Source organism: Lithobates pipiens, unplaced genomic scaffold (assembly GCF_037356315.1).
Source record: "Lithobates pipiens isolate NorthernLeopardFrog02 unplaced genomic scaffold, aLitPip1_a1.2 Scaffold_27, whole genome shotgun sequence".
Classification (NCBI taxonomy): domain Eukaryota; kingdom Metazoa; phylum Chordata; class Amphibia; order Anura; family Ranidae; genus Lithobates; species Lithobates pipiens.
In genome coordinates, this window is record NW_027507788.1 from 24078771 (window position 1) to 24098164 (window position 19394).

The 19394-nt window shown below is 41.2% G+C and overlaps 1 protein-coding gene across 2 annotated transcripts in view; it reads left to right on the forward strand.

The window, feature by feature from the left end:
* Positions 1–15902, forward strand: part of ERF (ETS2 repressor factor) — a 189422-nt gene extending 173520 nt beyond the window's left edge. For both annotated transcript variants that reach the window (XM_077456634.1, XM_077456635.1), the window contains 3 exons: positions 1855–2089; positions 9168–9283; positions 11328–15902. In XM_077456634.1, the coding sequence (XP_077312760.1) occupies positions 1855–2089; positions 9168–9283; positions 11328–12472 (1496 nt within the window). In that variant the 3' untranslated portion in view covers positions 12473–15902. The remainder of the gene's footprint in view (positions 1–1854; positions 2090–9167; positions 9284–11327) is intronic.
* The last annotated feature ends 3492 nt before the right edge of the window (positions 15903–19394 follow it).

Sequence of the window (19394 nt, forward strand, 5' to 3'; positions counted from 1 at the left end):
CTGAGGTCATTCTCTGTCCATGAGTAAGTATTAGGGGGGGCCGAGGCACTTAAAGCCTTCTATATTGATGCATTAAGATAAAAAAAAAAAATGGACTTTACAAACTCTTTAACTGCACTGAAGAAAAATTTAAATGGCCAGTCTAGCCATACTTTACTGTCAGGATTATGGGAGGGGACTGCACAGAGTTGGATATTTTTGGCTAGAAAAAAATGGTTTGAAAATTGCATTCTTAGTTTAATTTTAAGTGGTGTATTTATATATGCAGATCTACACATGAGTCCTAAAATAGACAGTTGTAGAGGGAAAAAGGATTAAAGCCAAAATAAAGGACAATTTGGAGCTCTGATTTTAGTAAGGCCGGCTATTTTGAGGCTTTTATAAATGCAATCTGAGATTTCCTATTTCGTTACATATGCTAGGGTTGGACCGACTGCCTCCTCAAAATGTTTTTTTTTTTCTTTTCTTTTCTTGCTATAATTATGTGAGCTTTACAAAATTGTGGGCTGTTGCAAAATATAGGTGTCATCCCTGGCTGTGGTATAAGCCTGTGCTTGGCTTTGTCATAGAGCAGAAAGCAGATTCCAAGCTCTGGCAGGAAAAGCTTCCTGCTGGAATCCCAAAAATGTACAAGAAGCCTATAGATTGTTCAGCCTACTGGGGGCAGTCATCAAAAATGAATGTCGCTTTTGGTTGGACATGGCCTTTAAAATGTTAATGCAAAAAAAAAAAAATTTATAAAAAACATTTAGGCTCCATGCACACTAGCCTTTTTCATAAGCTCAAAAAACTAGCTAATAGCATTTTTGTGCCAGATTTTTGCAGTACATAGAAAAAAAAAAAAAAAAAAATCTTTTAGGAGCATTCAGCCTTTTTCTGCCTGGAATAAAGTTCCAAAAAAAAGCTACAAAAATCTTTTTTTCTGCGCCTAGATGCTGAAGCTCAAAAAAAATGCTAATAGTCTAAAGTAGATTGTAAGCTCGAATGAGCGGGGCCCACTCATCCCTCCTGTATTGATTTGTATTGTAACTGTACTGTTTTCCCATGTTGTAAAGAGCTGCGCAAACTGTTGGTGATATATAAATCCTGTATAATAATAAAGTAGTGTGCATGGATACATAGGATAACCCTATTTGGCTTCTAGGAGCTTAAAAACAAAATCTGAGTGCATGGACCCCAAGTACAACTTTTTAACAAAATAAAATTCTAATCTCACAGGTTTGACCCTGCAAGTATTGGTTTGGTTTGCCAAAATGCACTTGACTTCTAATTTCCTGCTGTGGGATAACAATACACAGCATTTTATGGGCTAAAATCACAAGAAATGGTGCCAGCCCTGCCTAGTTATCTTTTGTGAAATTTCTTAAAAATAGAATGGTAAATTGTATGGCTTCAATGTGCTATTTTAGTATGCAGCCATTCTATTTTTTACCCCCTATAAATATGGTGCAATAAGGCAACCTTGGGGCATTCTGTACAGGACAGCCCCCCCCCCCCCCCCCCCTTATCTCCCCGGTAATGTCATCTTCTGCTTTGTGATTACTTTTTAGATCTCCAACAGAATAGCAATTTTTTGTTTAAGATTTACCCGCTTTTCTTCTAAAGGGATGCAGACACTGCATCTTTCCACATTAGAACACAGAATTCTGCTCAGGTGATTAAGTGCAAACCCTTCCTTTCACAAATTGGTCTAGAAAGGCTATACAAGGTGACATGATTTGCTATTTCTTCAGAATCGATTAAGGTAGAAATCTGAAATAAGTTATTAAATCCTTTACCTAGAGAGGATTATTTGTGGAGTGGAGTTGCATTTGAAACTACTGATGTGTAATTGTGTTTCTATTGTTGTTGCAGGGTTTGCCTTTCCTGACTGGGCCTATAAGCCAGAGTCCAGCCCGGGTTCCAGACAGATCCAGCTCTGGCACTTCATTCTAGAGCTCCTGAGAAAAGAAGAGTATCATGATGTCATTGCCTGGCAAGGGGATTATGGGGAGTTCGTCATTAAGGACCCTGACGAAGTGGCTCGGTTATGGGGAGCACGGAAATGCAAGCCACAGATGAACTATGACAAATTGAGCAGGGCACTCAGGTGAGGCTCCTATTATCCTGTAACTTATTTTAAAAGCTTTAATGTGAGGTTAGCTAATTATTATTATTATTATTATTATTATTATTATTATTATTATTATTATTTTTTATTTTTTTTATCCTCTTTGGCTCCACTGGGGAGATATCACCTTACTTCCGGTTCAGGTGACCGCCAGGTCATTGCAGATTGTTTCCCTTCGTGTGTGTTTGTGTGTATTTTTGTTTTTTTTAAGAATCCTCCTAGGTTTTTGATGGTGCCATAGACTCCTTTTTAATTAGTGGCTCCATTTGGAACATCAAATGTTCTCCAGTGAGATAAAATGGAGAGTTCTGTTTTAGAATTTGTTCACTTTTATGTATATTTGGCATGAACACAGCAGGAATAGTGTGACTTCACTGTCATGGAGTAATCTTGGTTGTGGAGATCGTTCCTCTGGGATCCATGGCACAGATAACCTGGCCATATGCTACTAGATTTTCAAACATTTGAAAACTTCCATCAACACCTTTTTTAATTGTAAATGTCATTCGAATGTACAGTAAAGTGTGTATGTGTGTGTGTGTGTGTGTGTGTGTGTGTGTGTATATAGATAGATAGAATCACACACACGATTCAGCCGATGTACTGAAGGCCTGATCAGATGTGATCAATTTTCAGTGATTGGCACCATAGTTTGTAGACTCTAACTCTCACAAAGACCAAATATTCCCTAATCGGGGTTCTTTTTACCAAAGCTATGTAGCAGTATAAATTTTGGCCAAAATGTATGAAGAATTAATAACTTGCAAAATTGTATGATCAAGGCACTTTTTTTTTTATTTTATTTTTTTTCTACCAAATTTATGGTTTTTGTGCTATAAATAAAAAAAAAGAGAAAAAACCCACTAGTGATTAAATACCACCAAAAGAAAGTTCGCTCCATGAGAAAAAAGGACGCAAATTTCATATGGGTACAGTGTTGCATGACTGAGTAATTGTCACTCAAAATGTGACAGCGCTGAAAGCTGAATATCTGTCTGGGCAGGAAGGGGGGGTGTAAGTGCCCTGTATTGAGGCAGTTAAGGTGGAAAATGGTGAGGATTTACAGTCCCTTTTTAAATGTACAAACTAGTATTTGTCTCCCACTGCAGCAGATGGCTTTTTAGTTTTAGTGGGCTGCAGAAGTGCAGGTGAACGCTCATCGTTCAATATTCTGGCCTCTGGCGTATAGACAGTCCATACCGAGGTACGAGCTGAAAGCCGGAGGACATGTCTGCAGAAGTCCACAACTCAACCGTGATCTACCAATCAATGCTGTCCAGGCTCCTATATAAATAAATGCACCCTTCTCGTCTGCAAAAATATGTGCATTTATTTTTTTTTCCATAAAGGCAATCTTCTTTTTTTTTTTTTTTTTTTTTTTTTTTTATGGATCAAATCCATGTAACAGAACCATAATTTGAGCTTGAAACCAAATCTATAGAAGCTATTGAAAGTTTTTTTTTTTTCTTTGCTACAAAGTGTCGTGTAGGATGAGTGCACCCACCGCCTTACACTTTCTCTCCCCCAGCCCTGCTTATCTGGAGCCCTCAGAACACAGTTATGGTGTTTTGTGGGTGCGAGCCCCCCCAACTTGCCCTCCAAGAAGCCAATGGGGGATTGCATTCATATGTAACTATAATACCAGTTTTCGATTGTTGCAATTTTTACAATAGGTTGCCATTGCTAATTTTACACAGGAAATGTTGGCTTCCAGTTATGCTGATCCTTTGGCTTCAATACCCTGTGGGTTAATGACTCAAAACAAATATGGCGATCAGTGCTGCCTTTATTGGTTCCCAGTCAGTGACTTGGAAAATATTGAGTATCCGCATGACAACTATGCAACTGCATGAGGAGCTCATCAGAGGCCTTCAATGTTGTTCTATAGAGGCCGGCTTCCTCCAAAGAGCAGTTTGTGACATTTCAGGAGTAGAAGGGGTTACAGGGCCACAGGACACAAGTCCTGCGTCTCTATTTATTTCTCATACCTGTGGTGGGCGGAACGGGGGAGGCGGGAGCCTGCTGTCTAATTACAAGGTCCTTGTGTCTCCAGTACACCTGGGTGTTTGGAAAAGACAAGTTGTTTAGCAAAGGGGGGTAATTACTGGGTTACAGCCAACAAAACATACCTATGTAAGATAACAGGGCTGGAGACATAAGCAAGAAGAGAACTTTTTTTTATTTTTTTTCGGTAGCTGGAAATTATACTGCAGCTATTCCCCAGAAAGGCAAAACCAATGGATGGAACAACTGTTATTAACCACTCGCATCCCTGGAAGGATTTACCCCCTTCCTGACCAGAGCACTTTTTGCGATACGGCACTGCGTCACTTTAACCGACAATTGCGCTGTCGTGCGATGTTGCACCCAAACAAAATTGACCCCCCCCCCACAAATAGAGCTTTCTTTTGGTTGGATTTGATCACCTCTGTGGGTTTTATTTAAACAAACCACAATTGTGGGGCAGGGGGAAGCAATATTTTTTACTTTTTGCTATAATATCCCCAAAAAATAATATAAAACAAATTTTTCTCAGTTTAGGCCGATATGTGGTGTTCTAAATATTTTTGGTTAAAAAAAAAAAATCACAATAATATATTGATTCGTGCAAAAATTATAGCGTCTACAAAATGGGGAATAGATTTGACGTGTGTGTGTGTTTTTTTTTTTTTTTTTTTTTTTTTTTTTTATTAGTAATGGTAGCAATCTGCGATTTTATTTATTTTTTAAATCTTGACTGCGACATAGCGGACACTTATCATCACACTATTTTGGGACCATTGTCATTTATTCAATGATCGGTGATATAAAAATGCACTTATTATTGTGTAAATTACACTGGCAGGGTTTAAGACTAGGGGGCAATCAAGGGGTTAAGTGTGTCCTAGGGAGATGTTTTAACTGGGGGGGGGGGGCTACCACTGACATGACAGCAATCGCTGTTCCCGATCACAGGGAGCAGTAGATCCCTGTCGTGTCACTAGGCAGAACGGGGAAATGCCTTGTTTACAAAGGCATCGCTCCGTTCTTCCGCTCAATAACCTAATCGCGGGGAGCCGCGATCACAGAGTACGTGGCAGGCGCTCGTGTTTAAAGGGGACGTACCTGTACGCCCATTTGCCCAGCTGTTCCATTGTGCCGACCGTACATCGTTGTGTGCTGGTCGGCTAGGGGTTAATGCTTTCTTTCCTATTTTAAATTTTTTAAATTTTTTTTTGTTTTCCCTCCAAACACCTGGGAAATCTATACATGAATTGGGCAGGGTGAAGCCTTTAGCTATTTTGATACTACACAACTAAAGCCTCGTACACATGGTATGATTGTTGGGTTTGTCTGTTGACAGACTGTCTTAAAAATCTTACCATTAGTACGCTCCTTTTGACAATTGTCCAATTTTCAGCCAACAAATGTTGGATGACAGGCTAGTAACTTTTCGGTGGACAACGGTTTGACATCAGATTTGTGTATGGTCAGTACACAAATCCGTCACACAAGTCGAAAGTACAAACACGCATGCTTGGAATGGATGCTCACCAAATAAGAAATTAGCAGAAGGGGCCCAAAGGGTGGCGCTCAAGAGCTGAAATTCCTTGTATGTCGCTACATTTGTGTTTGTGGCATGACCATTGTGTATTGTTGGTATGCAAGATGAGATCCTGGCACACGCCCTTTTGATCTGTTATTATTATTTTTTTTATTTTTTTTCCTTTTTTGTAGGTTTCATTGTAAAAGAAACCTGCCGTCCAATCTTAAACTGGCCATACATGGATCCAAAATTCAGCCTGTTTAGCAGAGAGCGAATTTCGATCCACTTGTAGCCACTCACACTAGAAAGATGTCAATCTAACAACCTATTTCTTTGAAGTGAAAATGTTGGAAAATTTCCACTCGGTCAGCCAATCGGATGCATCGATGGATTCTGACAATTGGGGTCCCTACTGTCAGAATACAATAGCACAGTGGGCAGCATTCCTTTTTATCTACCTCCAATTTGCATGAGGGGTATAGGGTTTTTTTTTTTTTTTTTCCTTTATATCAGGGTGGCTGCTCAAAAAAAAAAAAAATAATCGCTTTAGTTTCTGAAGTTAAGACCTGTCTAAGAACAAACAGCAAATGCTTTCCGTCGCCTGCCTTATGCAGAAAAGGCTTTCCTGTGCCCTAGAGATGCACGATTCTGGCCAAAATAACAATCGCAATATTTTTGCTTAGAATAAACATCAAGATTCTTGCATCGTAACCTCTTTCACGTTATAAAAAAAAATTGGGCTAACGTTTGCTCTTTAGTTAAGTGTATTTTTTCCAAACAAATTTGCTTTTGAAAGACTGCTGCGTAAATACAGTGTGACATAAAATTATGCAACATCCACCATTATATTCTCCGTGGAATGGCGGCAAATTATGGTGCTTAAAGTTCTTCATAGGCGAACTGCTTTTTACAGGTTACCAGTATAGCGCTGCACTGGAGGTTTTGCGCTAGAATTATTGCTCTCGCTCCCGGCCTTCACAATTGGACCAGAGAGACCGGGAAAGATGGCCGTGGGAGGGGAGTGGGACCCCCTACTGCCACATGCGGAAGTGATCACGTTGCTAATTACTTCTGCAAATTTACATACCGAAATGATGTGTGTAGGTGCAGGGATCATTCTGGTATAGCCATTGAAATCGGGGGACGTCCATGAAGTGTTAACAAACATGTCATACTTACCTGCTCTTTGCAGTCGTTTTTCACAGAGCACCTCCGATCCTCTTACTTTCGGGTCCCCCACAGATGCTCCTGGTCCCCTAACCCCCCCCCCCCCCCTCAAGTAGTATCGCCAGAGAAAGCTGATTGCCCTGGGGGCACCACTGCTTTATTGCATCCAAATGGCTCCCGCTGCTGCCTCAGCCAATAAGAGTTTTTTTGCTAGAAACTTGCGTAGAACCCCCAAACATTATTTTTTTACTAACACCCTAGAGCAGTGATGGCGAACCTTGGCACCCCAGATGTTTTGGAACTACATTTCCCATGATGCTCAACTACACTGCAGAGTGCCAGAGCATCATGGGAAATGTAGTTCCAAAACATCTGGGGTGCCAAGGTTCGCCATCACTGCCCTAGAGGATAAAATGGTGGTCGTTGCAATAATTTCTGTCACACCGTATTTGCACAGCGGTCTTACAAACGCACTTTTTTGAAAAAAAAAAAACCAGTAAAGTTAGCCCATTTATTTATTTTTGTATTGTGAAAGATTTTACGCCGAGTTAATTGATACCCAACATGTCACGCTTCAAACTTGTGCCTGCTCGTGGAATGGCGACAAACTTTTACCCTTAATCTCCATAAGCGTTTTCAAATTTGTGCAGGTTACCAGTTTTGAATTATAGGTCTAGGGCTAGATTAATTGCTCTCGCTCTAACGATTGTGGTGATGCCTTATATGTGGTGTTTGAAAACAGTTTCCATATGCGGACGCTACTCGCATATGCGTTCACTTCTGCGCACAAGCTCGGTGGGACAGGACCTGTTTGTTTTTTTTTGTTTTTTTAATTAATAATTTTGAGTCCCTTTTATTCATATTACAAGGAATGTCCACATCCCTTGTAATAGGGGAAAAAAAGCATGACAGGACCTCCTTAAATATGAGATCTGGGGTCAAAAAGACCCCAGAGCTCGTATTTGCACTAAAATGTAGTAATCTTAAACAAAACTACTTTAATTGGGCGGGGGTGATGTTTGACGTTGCTTCCACCAGTCAATGCTATGGAGTCGAGTGGGGCCAATCTTCCCTTCACTTGGCAGCCAGGCATCCACGGTAAAGGTCGTGATCGTCTCTGCCACTACTGGCAGATCTGGTAAGTGGTGGAGTCCCCCAGAGCGCAGCGGGGGGGGGGGGGGGCGCAAGTCTCCTGCCGCTGATAAGTAATCTTGTGGCCCATCCGCCGCAGAGACCACTTTTTTCTGAAAGCGGACCACCCACTGAAGAGGATACCGGGGTTATGGCCACTAGCTGCTGCCATAACGATCTCTCTTTAAAGAGCCGCTGTATAATGATGGGCTGTCCATAAGTGGTTAAAGGAGAAGTATAACCAAAGCTCGCTTGGCTGTACTTCTCCTTTTGGATCATGGGAGTGCAGTAATTTTTTGCACTCCTGGGGCCCATTTCCAGCAGACAGCGAGCTGAAGTCCACACTCTGCTGACTTCATCACGACCATGGTGTCTGCATCTGCCCACATGCCTGGACTGGCACTCGGCTCAATCTCTGAGCTGCTGAGGCCCTGAGCTGGCCACTCCCACCCCCTCCACAGCCCAGTGCTCCAGTGAGCAAGGAGGGGGCAGAGCAGAGAGCTGTGAGAACCGAGTGATCTGCAGTGTTTGACTGCTCCGCTCTGTGTTAGAGGTTCCGGGGGACAGATGCTGCATACACCTAGGTAAGTATGAATCTAAAAAAACAAAACCCAAAAAACATTTTTTTTTTTTTTTAGTAAAATCTTTTTTTGAGTTTTTCTTTGGCATACAGAATTGCCCACGCAGGGGCCAAACATTTCCCACACAGGGGCCAACTTCCAAATGCGGCAACAGGCCACAAAAGGCACATCACATAACATACATTCTGCCTCTGATGCAGCAACCGGCCGCAACAGGGCAAGTCGAGGGCACCTTTTTTATTCTGGATTAATAATCTGAATTGGTGGCAGGTCCACTTTAAAGAGCCACACTTGCTTTTCTGGAAAATAGAACTAAGAAAGAAGGGTCTATGTAGTAATACATTTTCTGGTTGTGAGGGTAGTATCTGTCTACAGCTGCCTGTGACATATATGCCGCAATTCCCAGCTGGTTTGACTCCTCCCATGTGGTGATTGCTAAAAGTTGTAGATTTGCTACTTGGTCGGGTGGGTAATTTTTGCTCACGAAACAATATCTGTTTTTTAAAAAAAGTGTAAGTGTGATATATATAGATATATGTATGTATGTATTCTGTGCCATAAAACACCAGTTTTGCCAGAAAGATGTAATATTGGCTCTCATAAATTCAAATGAATCGTCTAAATCGCATTTTATTTTTTATTTTTTTTTCAGGTATTACTACAACAAAAGGATACTTCACAAAACCAAAGGCAAACGATTCACCTACAAATTTAACTTTAACAAACTGGTGTTGGTCAACTACCCCTTCATAGATATGGGTATGTCAGGTAAGTGCCCTCAAAGGAACAAAAATACTTTTGTAATATGCATATGGGGAGGTAAACCATAGCATACTAGCTCATTATGAATTGCTTACCTGAGATCGAAGCCCCGGAAGCGACCCTCGTTCACATCCTCCGTTGCCGCCATGATACCCGGAGTGACTTCCGGGTATCGCTGTTCTGGCGCTGTGACTGGCTGGAGCAGCGATGATGTCACTCCGGCGCATGCACGCGGCAGCTGCCAGTGACGGCATGATCGCCTTTACTAACAACACGCTCAGTGTGCCTGCGCTGTTGTCTATGGCGCGCATGCGCCGTAGACGCCGTTGCCCGTTTTTAGGAAAACATCTCCTTAACCATGTAGGTTAAGGAGATATTTCTTGCACCTACAGGTAAGCCTTAATCTAGGCTTTAAGTGGTCTGTAAGGGTTTACAACCACTTTTTAAAAAAAATTGACAGAGTGGAGTTTTTTTAAAGGTTGCATGCTTTGAGTTAGAGGAGGTCTAGTGCTAGAATTATTGCTCTTGTTCTAATGATCATGGCGTGTGTAACCTGTGTGTATCTGGCTCTGATGGTAGCCAGTTCCTCACCAGCTGCTGACCTCACCAAATGTCCCTGGTGTATATGTATGATTGATAGATATTTATCCATCTCTAATTTTCAAGGTGCATTAAGACAAAAGGTGTCTTACTATTTTATTTAGAAAGCGGCCACAGCCTGACAAGAAGTCTGTCCCCAGTGACCATGCTATAATGAAGTACCCTTGCTCTCTGTGAAAGCAGAGGCCTCACTGCAGGGGTACAAAATACTTTCTACTGAGTCAGGCCTAGAGCATGTCAATTAGCAGGAGCTAAGAGATTTACTGGTTGCAGAGCTCTTTGACTTGAAGGGCTTGGCAGACCTCTGCAGAGTTACCTCTGCTTCCACGCAAAGCAAAGCACTTCTCCTTGGCATGGAAAGCCGTAGGTGCCAGATAGCGGTTTACTATTCAGTGCAAGTTCACCTAATTTATATATAAATTAGGTGAACTTGCACTGAACAGTAAACCGCTATCTGGCACCTACGGCTTTCCATGCCAAGGAGAAGTACTTTTTATATAGATAGATAATATATCTATATATCTCTCTATCCCAATATCCCCATTTGGTTTTGAAGATATCCAGCAGCTTTCAGTGTGTCGGTTGAATAGAGTGGATTGGATATATATAGATATAGATATCGATATAGAGATATAGAGATATAGAGATATAGATATATAGAGATATATAGAGATATATATCTATATATAGAGATATATAGAGATATATAGAGATATATAGAGATATATAGAGATATATAGAGATATATAGAGATATATAGAGATATATAGAGATATATATCTATATATAGAGATATATATCTATATATAGAGATATATAGAGATATATAGAGATATATAGAGATATATAGAGATATATATATATATATAGAGATATATATATATAGAGATATATATATAGAGATATATATATAGAGATATATATATAGAGATATATATATAGAGATATATATATAGAGAGATATATATAGAGAGATATATATATAGAGAGATATATATATATATAGAGATATATATATATATATAGAGATAGATATATATATATATAGAGATAGATATATATATATATAGAGATAGATATATATATATATAGAGATATATATATATATATATATATATAGAGATATATATATATATATATATATATATATATATATATATATATATATATATATATATATATATATATATATATATATATAGAGATGTATATATATATATAGAGATGTGTATATATATATATATATATAGAGATGCATTTTGTGGGCGTGTAGAAAGGTGGATCAGATGAGAAGCAAGATTTGTGCCAGGATTTTTTAAATCCGAATTTGCCTTCCCAATTATTCCAATTAAAATTGGAAGCTTGCTTTTTAATAAGGTCATACATTCTCACATGCTAGCTGTTCTTTTTGGTCAGGCTTTTTTTCTAACACATTCTTCTTTTCCTTTAGGAGGGCCGGTACCTCAAAGTGCCCCACCCGTACCATCAGGAGGCACTCACTTCCGTTTTCCACCCTGCACCCCATCAGATGTTTTGTCTCCAAATGAGGAGCTACGCTCGCCCACGCTTTTTTCTTCTGTTGCAAGACGGCTGGCTCGTGGATCAGTCAGTGACTGCAGTGATGGCACATCAGCTAATTCTGAAGTGGAAGAGAGTCTGAGTGAGGATCAGCACCGCCGAGGCCCTGGGCCTGACATCCCAGCATTCAGAGGTCCACCTCTTCCTCGACTCCCTCACGATGGCATCTTTAGGGTCTACCCTCGTCCGCGGGAACCTCTTAGCCCTTTCCCAGTATCGCCTATGGCTGCCCATACCGGCCTACTGCCTCCACAGCTATCGCCTGCCTTATCCATGACTCCTAATCACATGAACTATACCCCATCCCCTACCTTAAGCCCCATGTACCCAGGTGGTAGTCATTTTTCATTCAACCCTGAAGACATGAAGCGCTACCTTCAAGCACACACGCAGAGCGTGTACAACTACCACCTCAGCCCACGGGCATTCCTGCACTATCCAAGCATTGTGGTGCCTCAGCCACAGCGCCCTGAGAAGCCCCTACATCTGCCTCCTGAGGAGTCTTCTTTCAAGTTCAAACTCCAACCTCCTCCACTGGGCAAGAAGCAGCGGGACAGACCTCTTGAACCTGGTTCCTCTACCTCTTCTTCGTCAGCAGGGGTCCCACAGATTAAGGTGGAACCCATCTCTGATGCTGAGGAGGATGAAGAGGATCTCATGGTGGAAGTAACAGACATCAGCGAGGAGGAGGAAGATGATGAGGAAGTCTTCAAAGCCCCCACAATGCCAGAGCAAAAACCCTTTGCTCCTGTTCTACCTATTCGGGAAGAGGAAACTGTGAGCACAGGGGATGAAAGTGGCCGCTGCATCCCACTTAAGTTGCGCTTCAAGCGCCGCTGGAGCGAGGATCAACGCTTGGAGGCCGAGGGAGGAGCAGAGGAGTCCGATAAAAAGGTCAAAAGTAATCGGGAGGAGCTGAAACTACCCCCACTGCCAGGTGGCTCTCCCTGCAGAAGAGTGAGCACTGACCTTCAAAGAGCCACAGAGGAACTCTCACTTGAAAGTAGGGATTCCTAATAGAGGACTTACTGGGCTCACAAGAAGTAGCCTAGTCCATTTGTAAAGATCGGTTCCCTTTGGCGGAGTCGCTTTCCAGCAAATTTTATTCCCTGTATCCAAAAAAAGTCCTTTGGTTCCTTGGCAACGAGGACATTTTTGTTTTTGTAATCCCCATATTTTATTTTTATTTCTTTTAACGGGGAGGGAAGATTTAAAGAGAAAAAAAAAAAAAGACGGATGCATACCAATTACCAAATTCGCTGTAGAAAAGCTTTTTATTTTTAACAGGAAAAAAAAAATTGCTCTAAATGATTTCACAAAATTTTAGATGTCCACTTTTAACCTCCTCCCTTTTCGTACATATGTAAATAGTACTTTCCCTCCGCATGGCATGGAGTCAGGACACCAAAACGTCAAGCCTATCCACATATTTTTTTTTTTTTGTCCACAGCTTGGCAAGAGACAGTCCAAAGTAAACATTACCTTATAATCATACCCACCTTTTTTATTGCCCAGGTCCTGCCCTTGCCAGCTTTAAGACTGGTGCTTTCTCAGGTTTTGGGGAGCAACACCCCTTAATTTCACCCTGGGCATTCATGCCACCAAACGCCACTTTTCCATCAGACACGTTAAAGGGTTAGTCCATCTAATCCCAATGTTATGGTCAGATGCTGGTAAGTTGAGTCTTGCTTTTTCTGTCTCTTTGAGGACTAGAAAGCAGCGGTATAGGTTCTACTTCTTCAACCTTGGTGTTCACCTTATCTTGCAGCAAAAGGAGTCTTGGTCCTGCTGGTGCAGTCTCCCAGTTTTTACATTAAAAAGCAAACTCCAGATATGCCCTTACTTCCTGGACTGGCGACACCTACTGCTTAGCTGTTAACGCCACTTCTTGTTTTTTTTTTTTTTCTTTCTTGAGGGTGCATTCTTTATAAATTCCCTTGGCAAAGTCTCTAGGGGCTGGTGAGAGTTTAACCAAATTTTCTACAGAAATCTATGTAGAATGCACCACAATGCGAGACATTAGGAAGGGCAGTTCACAATATTACCCAGTCCCAGGAAAGGAAGCGAAGTAAAACTGACTCAACAGGTCCTCAAGGCCTACCCCCAAATCATTACATCTTCACGTGAATATAGTTTGATGGAAAGGTGGCACCAGCCATACTGTTACTGTAGCATCCAGTGTGATCAAGACCTATTATCCAATGGTGTGTGATCTGGATGACTCGTCTGCATTGTCCCCAATGGGGACACAGCATTAAAACCTTGACTATCCATCAAACTATCCATAACTTAAAAAGCGCAAGTGGAGCCGTGACCGTGGATGGATTTTCCAAAATTGGTTCTCATAATGTATATACGAAACTGGTGCTAGACTCCACCCATCAGCATCTCTCCAACACTAGCTTATGTCCGAGCCATTTAAATTTCACCAAAAATCTTTTTGTTCTGCCCTGCAGTGCCCTTTCCCACTGTGAAACAGTTAATCACATCTTTTAAACATATATGCTGCCTTATCGGTCTGGAGGCTTGTAAAACGGGGGAAAAAAAAACATTTTTTTTCCTTGAATTTTATAAATTTTTATACTCTTCTTTGCTAGATTGAATCTTGGTGTTCTATCATGATTCCGATTTTTTCTTTTTTTTTATTATTTCATTTTTTTTTTTTTTTTTTTTATCTAAATCTAATAATTAAAAAATAATGGGGGTTCTATATACTGCCTTTTTAAGAGAAAATAATCCATGTATGCATTATAATACACAGGTCATTTCAATGCCTTCGTGTGCAGAATGTCGGCCATCAGGAATTGGGCCTCCAGCAAAGTTTTAATCCAGTCCTGTCCTTGTTCCTTTCTTTAACCAAGCCTCACTTGTATGTTGTCACCACTTCATACAATCTTTTATTTTGCCCATGTCCCTCATTTTATTTTTTCCTTTTTTTTTTATTATTTTTTTTTTTATATATGAAACGGAAGGGCAATCGCACCTCCTGTAGTGTTTGTACGCCTTTTAAATTACAATCAGACCTACACAAATGTGCCTTATCAATATAATCTTATAGGCTGCATCACTAATAGTCTTAAACACACGTTTGCCCCAAAACGACAGCCCTATGCAGTAGTTTTAAGACTTTTTTTACCCCCCAAAAAACAAATTAAACCCTGTGATAAATGGGAGTCCAAAGAATTGTTCCTTTTGAGATGTTAAAGTGGCACCACTTAAAACGTCAGCCATTTTGTGCGGAAGGCTTGCGTTCTCCCGGCTGTTTTGTTTGCCTATGAAGCTGAAGCACAAACCAGTAAGTGGATTATGGCTTCACTGCACAATATGGCTGCTTTTTGTTGCTGGTGACCGGGTTTGAGGATGTCGGACGCTCCTGGCAGTAAACGGGTTAATCAATGTCCTATTTGCTGCTGCTCATTGACCTAGTTTTATAAAAAAAAAAAAAATTCCCCAAAAGTATTGTTTAATACTTTTTTGTTTTAAAAATTTGGCCTAATAAAGTGGGCGTGTCTATGTAATCTATAGCAACCAATTAGAAGTTATTTTTTTTGCAAAATATAATAGAATAATGAAAAGCTTACTGGTTGTTTTGGACAAAATGTGAATAGAGTTCCAGTAGTCGGAACCTGCACACAATTGCGTCCCCCTTCTTGAAGTTAGTCCATGCAAGCTTACGGAGGCAGTAGGCCATTTTACAGCACTGCTGCCAAAGTAAGATGAATTTTAGGAGGTGTCAGACTCTGAGATCTTGACGTCCAGGTACAAAGATCAATATAAGTCCAAAGCCGAGGAAAATGTACTTGTAAGTATGCTTTTCTCCAATGCAGAGACTGTATATATTACAAATAATATAAATATATTCACACATTAACCATTTGCACACCTTTTTAGGTTGCAAGTATTATGTACCCCAATTGCTTGTATTGAAGGGGTAAAGAATAAACTATGTTCTGTTTTAAAAATAACAAATGGGGGGGAAAAACATTCCGTTTTATGTTAACGTTTAAGAATTCATTTTCAATCTTTGTTTTTTTTTTTTTGTTTTTTTTTTTTTTTTTGGTTAAAAGGCTTGATTAACTCTCTTCCTGCCAAGTGCCTCCTACACCATTTCCTCTAATCCTCAGGTCTTTGGGCCACTCCTTGTAGGTTTTAACCTTTTTGCTGCCAGTGGAGTGTTTGGGAAGCTCCGGGGGTTATTTTGCAGTAAAGGAGATCGCGCAGTGCTTTGTAACAAACCAGCAACCTGGGTGGGCACATGGGCAGGTGGGTGGTCTTGCTCTGGGACGGGTAGAATTGTCAGGTTTAACCTCAGTATGTATATTGAAAATAAAAAAAAAATAATAAAAATTGTTCCCCTGTATACACACAGATTGTAAATATATTTAGCAAAAGTCTGTTCACATTTAAGAATGTATATCTTAAAACAATAAAAAAAGTTGAAGTTTAATTTTGTGGTTTTTGTTAATTTTTTTTTTTCTGGTAATGACTCAAAACCGCTTGATGCATAGTTGCAAAGTTTGGGTATTGTCATTTTTAAATAAAAATAGGTTTATCTTATGTGCAGCATCACATAAAGTGCATCCGGAAAGTATTCACAGCGCTTATTTTTCCACACTTTGTTAGGTTGCAGCCTTATTCCAAAATGGATTAAATTATTTTCCTTAATTCTACAAGCAATACCCCATAATGACAACATGAAAGAAGTTTGTTTGAAATCTTTGCAAATGTATTAAAAATGGAAAAAAAATCACATGTATAGAAGTATTCACAGCCTTTGCTCAATACTTTTTTTTTTTTTTTTTTTTTTTTTTTTTTGAAGCACCTTTTGGGACCAATTACAGCCTCAAGTCTTTTGGAGTATGATGCTACAAGCTTGGCACACTTATTTTTGGGCAGTTTCTCCCATTCTTCGTTGCTGGACCTCTCAAGCTCCATTAGGTTGGATGGGGAGCGTCAGTGCACAGCCATTTTCAGATCTCTCCAGAGATGTTCAATCGGGATCAAGTCTGGTCTCTGGCTGGGCCACTCGAGGATGTTCTCAGTGTTGTCCCGTAGCCGCTCCTTTGTAATCTTGGTGGTATGCTTAGGATTGTTGACCTGTTGGAAGATGAACCTTCGCCCCAGTCTGAGGTTGAGTGCTCTGGAGCAGGTTTTCATCAAGGATGTCTCTATACATGGCTGCATTCACCTTTCCCTTGATCCTGACTAGTCCCCCAGTTCCTGCTGCTAAAAACCACCATCCCCACAGCATAATGCTACCACCACCATGCTTCAATGTAGGGATGGTATTGGCCAGGTGATGAGCAGTGCCTGGTCTCCTCCAGACATGATTCTTGCTATTCAGGCCAAAAAGTTCAATCTTTGTTTCATCAGACCAGAGAATTCGGTTTCCCATGGCCTTTTCAGTGGAGTGCTGCAGAGATGGTGGTTCTTCTGGAAGGTTCTCCACAGAAAATCCCTGGAGCTCTGATTGACCGATTGTTCAGTTTGGCCGGACTTCTTACGGCTGAAGAAGTCCACACTGCTTAATGGAAAGTTCATTGGTGCAGTCATTTTTCTGTACCCTTCCCCCCCAGGTCTGGCTTGATTTGTGCTCTGACATGCACATTTAACTGTGGGACCTTTTATATAGATGGGTGAGTGCCTGTCCAATGAACTGAATTTACCACAGGTAGACTCCAATCGAGTTTTAGAAACATCTCAAGGTTGATTAGTGGAAAAAGGATGCACCTGAGCTTATATTTGGGTATCATGGGAAAGGCTGTAAATACTTATGTACATGTGATTTGTTTTCTATTTTTAATAAATTTGCAAAGACTTCAAACAAACTTCATACACATTGTCATTATGGGGTATTGTTTGTAGAATTTTGAGGAAAATAATAAATTTTGAGGTAAGGCTGTAACCTAAAATGTGGAAAGAGTGAAGCGCTGTGAATACTTTCCAAATGCACTGTACTTTTCCCTTTTGCCTCCCCTGCAGTTCCGTTGAGAAGCAGGAGAAAAACTCCCTGCGGTAAGCTGTGACTTGAGTGACTCTTGGTGTATGCAGGGATATAGACCCAGTACTTGGTGATTGGTCCAGCCCTGTCACATGGAATGAGTTGCTTATTTTTTTCATACCCAGATGTACCCTGCAGTTCCTGAAATAATGTTGAATGGAGCAGTTGGGAGTTAAAGGAAAGGGGTTTGTGCTGCTGCAAAGGGTGGGTTCATTGGTCCTACAACGGCGAAGGAGAGGCTTTCCTTAATGTAATCTAAGTCAGAATAATGTCCTGCTTCAGTCCTTTGCATATATTTAATTGGCCTTTTGGGGCTCTAAACTTTCCATTGACAACGATAGGGCACAAATTCTCCTAATTCTCCACCATTGATCGGATGTGCTATTCCTCCCGTTGGCACCATTGATGGGGCATGCTGTTCCTCCCGTTGGCACCATCGATGGGGCATGCTGTTCCTCCCGTTGGCACCATCGATGGGGCATGCTGTTCCTCCCGTTGGCACCATCGATGGGGCATGCTGTTCCTCCCGTTGGCACCATCGATGGGGGCATGCTGTTCCTCCCGTTGGCACCATCGATGGGGCATGCTGTTCCTCCCATTGGCACCATCGATGGGGCATGCTGTTCCACCCGTTGGCACCATCGATGGGGCATGCTGTTCCACCCGTTGGCACCATCGATGGGGCATGCTGTTCCACCCATTGGCACCATCGATGGGGCATGCTGTTCCACCCGTTGGCACCATCGATGGGGCATGCTGTTCCACCCGTTGGCACCATCGATGGGGCATGCTGTTCCACCCGTTGGCACCATCGATGGGGCATGCTGTTCCACCCGTTGGCACCATCGATGGGGCATGCTGTTCCACCCGTTGGCACCATCGATGGGGCATGCTGTTCCACCCGTTGGCACCATTGATGGGGCACGCTGTTCCCCCCGTTGGCACCATTGATGGGGCACGCTGTTCCTCCCGTTGGCACCATTGATGGGGCACGCTATTCCTCCCGTTGGCACCATCGATGGGGCATAATTCCAATTGCAGGCATGGTCATTTTTCTTGTCATTGATAAACGATGGGGTAATATTTCTCCCACATTGGCTACTAGGTCATGTTTACTCCCGTTGACCATGCCTGGGGCATTGTTTTTATTCCCATGGATGTTGCTACTTTTTCTACTTCCACTAGCCACAGTCTGGCGCCCCCAAAGTTTTAAGGACAGTGATCTGGCCATTTTGTATAAAAGGTTGGGACCCCTGGCCAATAGCAAACACAGCCTCTCCGATCATCCCCTTGTACAGCAAAGCAAACTCGTACTATTCTTCCTATACTTTACTGAGAGCTTTATCTGTCTCATTTGGTCTAGAGCAGGTTATAAAATTAGGAATTGGTTGCAATGATCAACACACATGGGTTTTTATGTGTGTATATGTATGTGTTCAGAGTTCTATTCTAATTAACAGGCACATTATACTTGGAAGTTGTATGATGTACATAAAGTAGCATATATAACCAATTCCTCTGTTTCAAGTCGTGCCTTTTTTTTTTTTCTTCACACATCGAGTTAAACTGTAAACCAGCACTTCTCCAATATCTCACATTGGAAGAAGTCTTCCTTCTATAAAAATAGCTGTATCATTTCCTGAATCAAATCGGTTCATAAAATCACACATTAGGTTGAAGCTTACTTATAGCAAAACCAAATGTGAAAATGCTTGTAGACTGAATTTTTTTAACGCCATGTAAGGTATTGGCTAATATGGCAGCTCTGTCATGTGATGTCATAAGGAAGCGCAGGGCAATACATGGTAGTGCCCAACTGGAGAAGGCGACTCCCAAAGTACATTAAACCAAGCTTTAAGGCATTATCACCCATAAGCTGCGTCACTGCAAACACTCCCTGGTGACACTGCAACGCTCTCCTGTAACACATCGTACTTT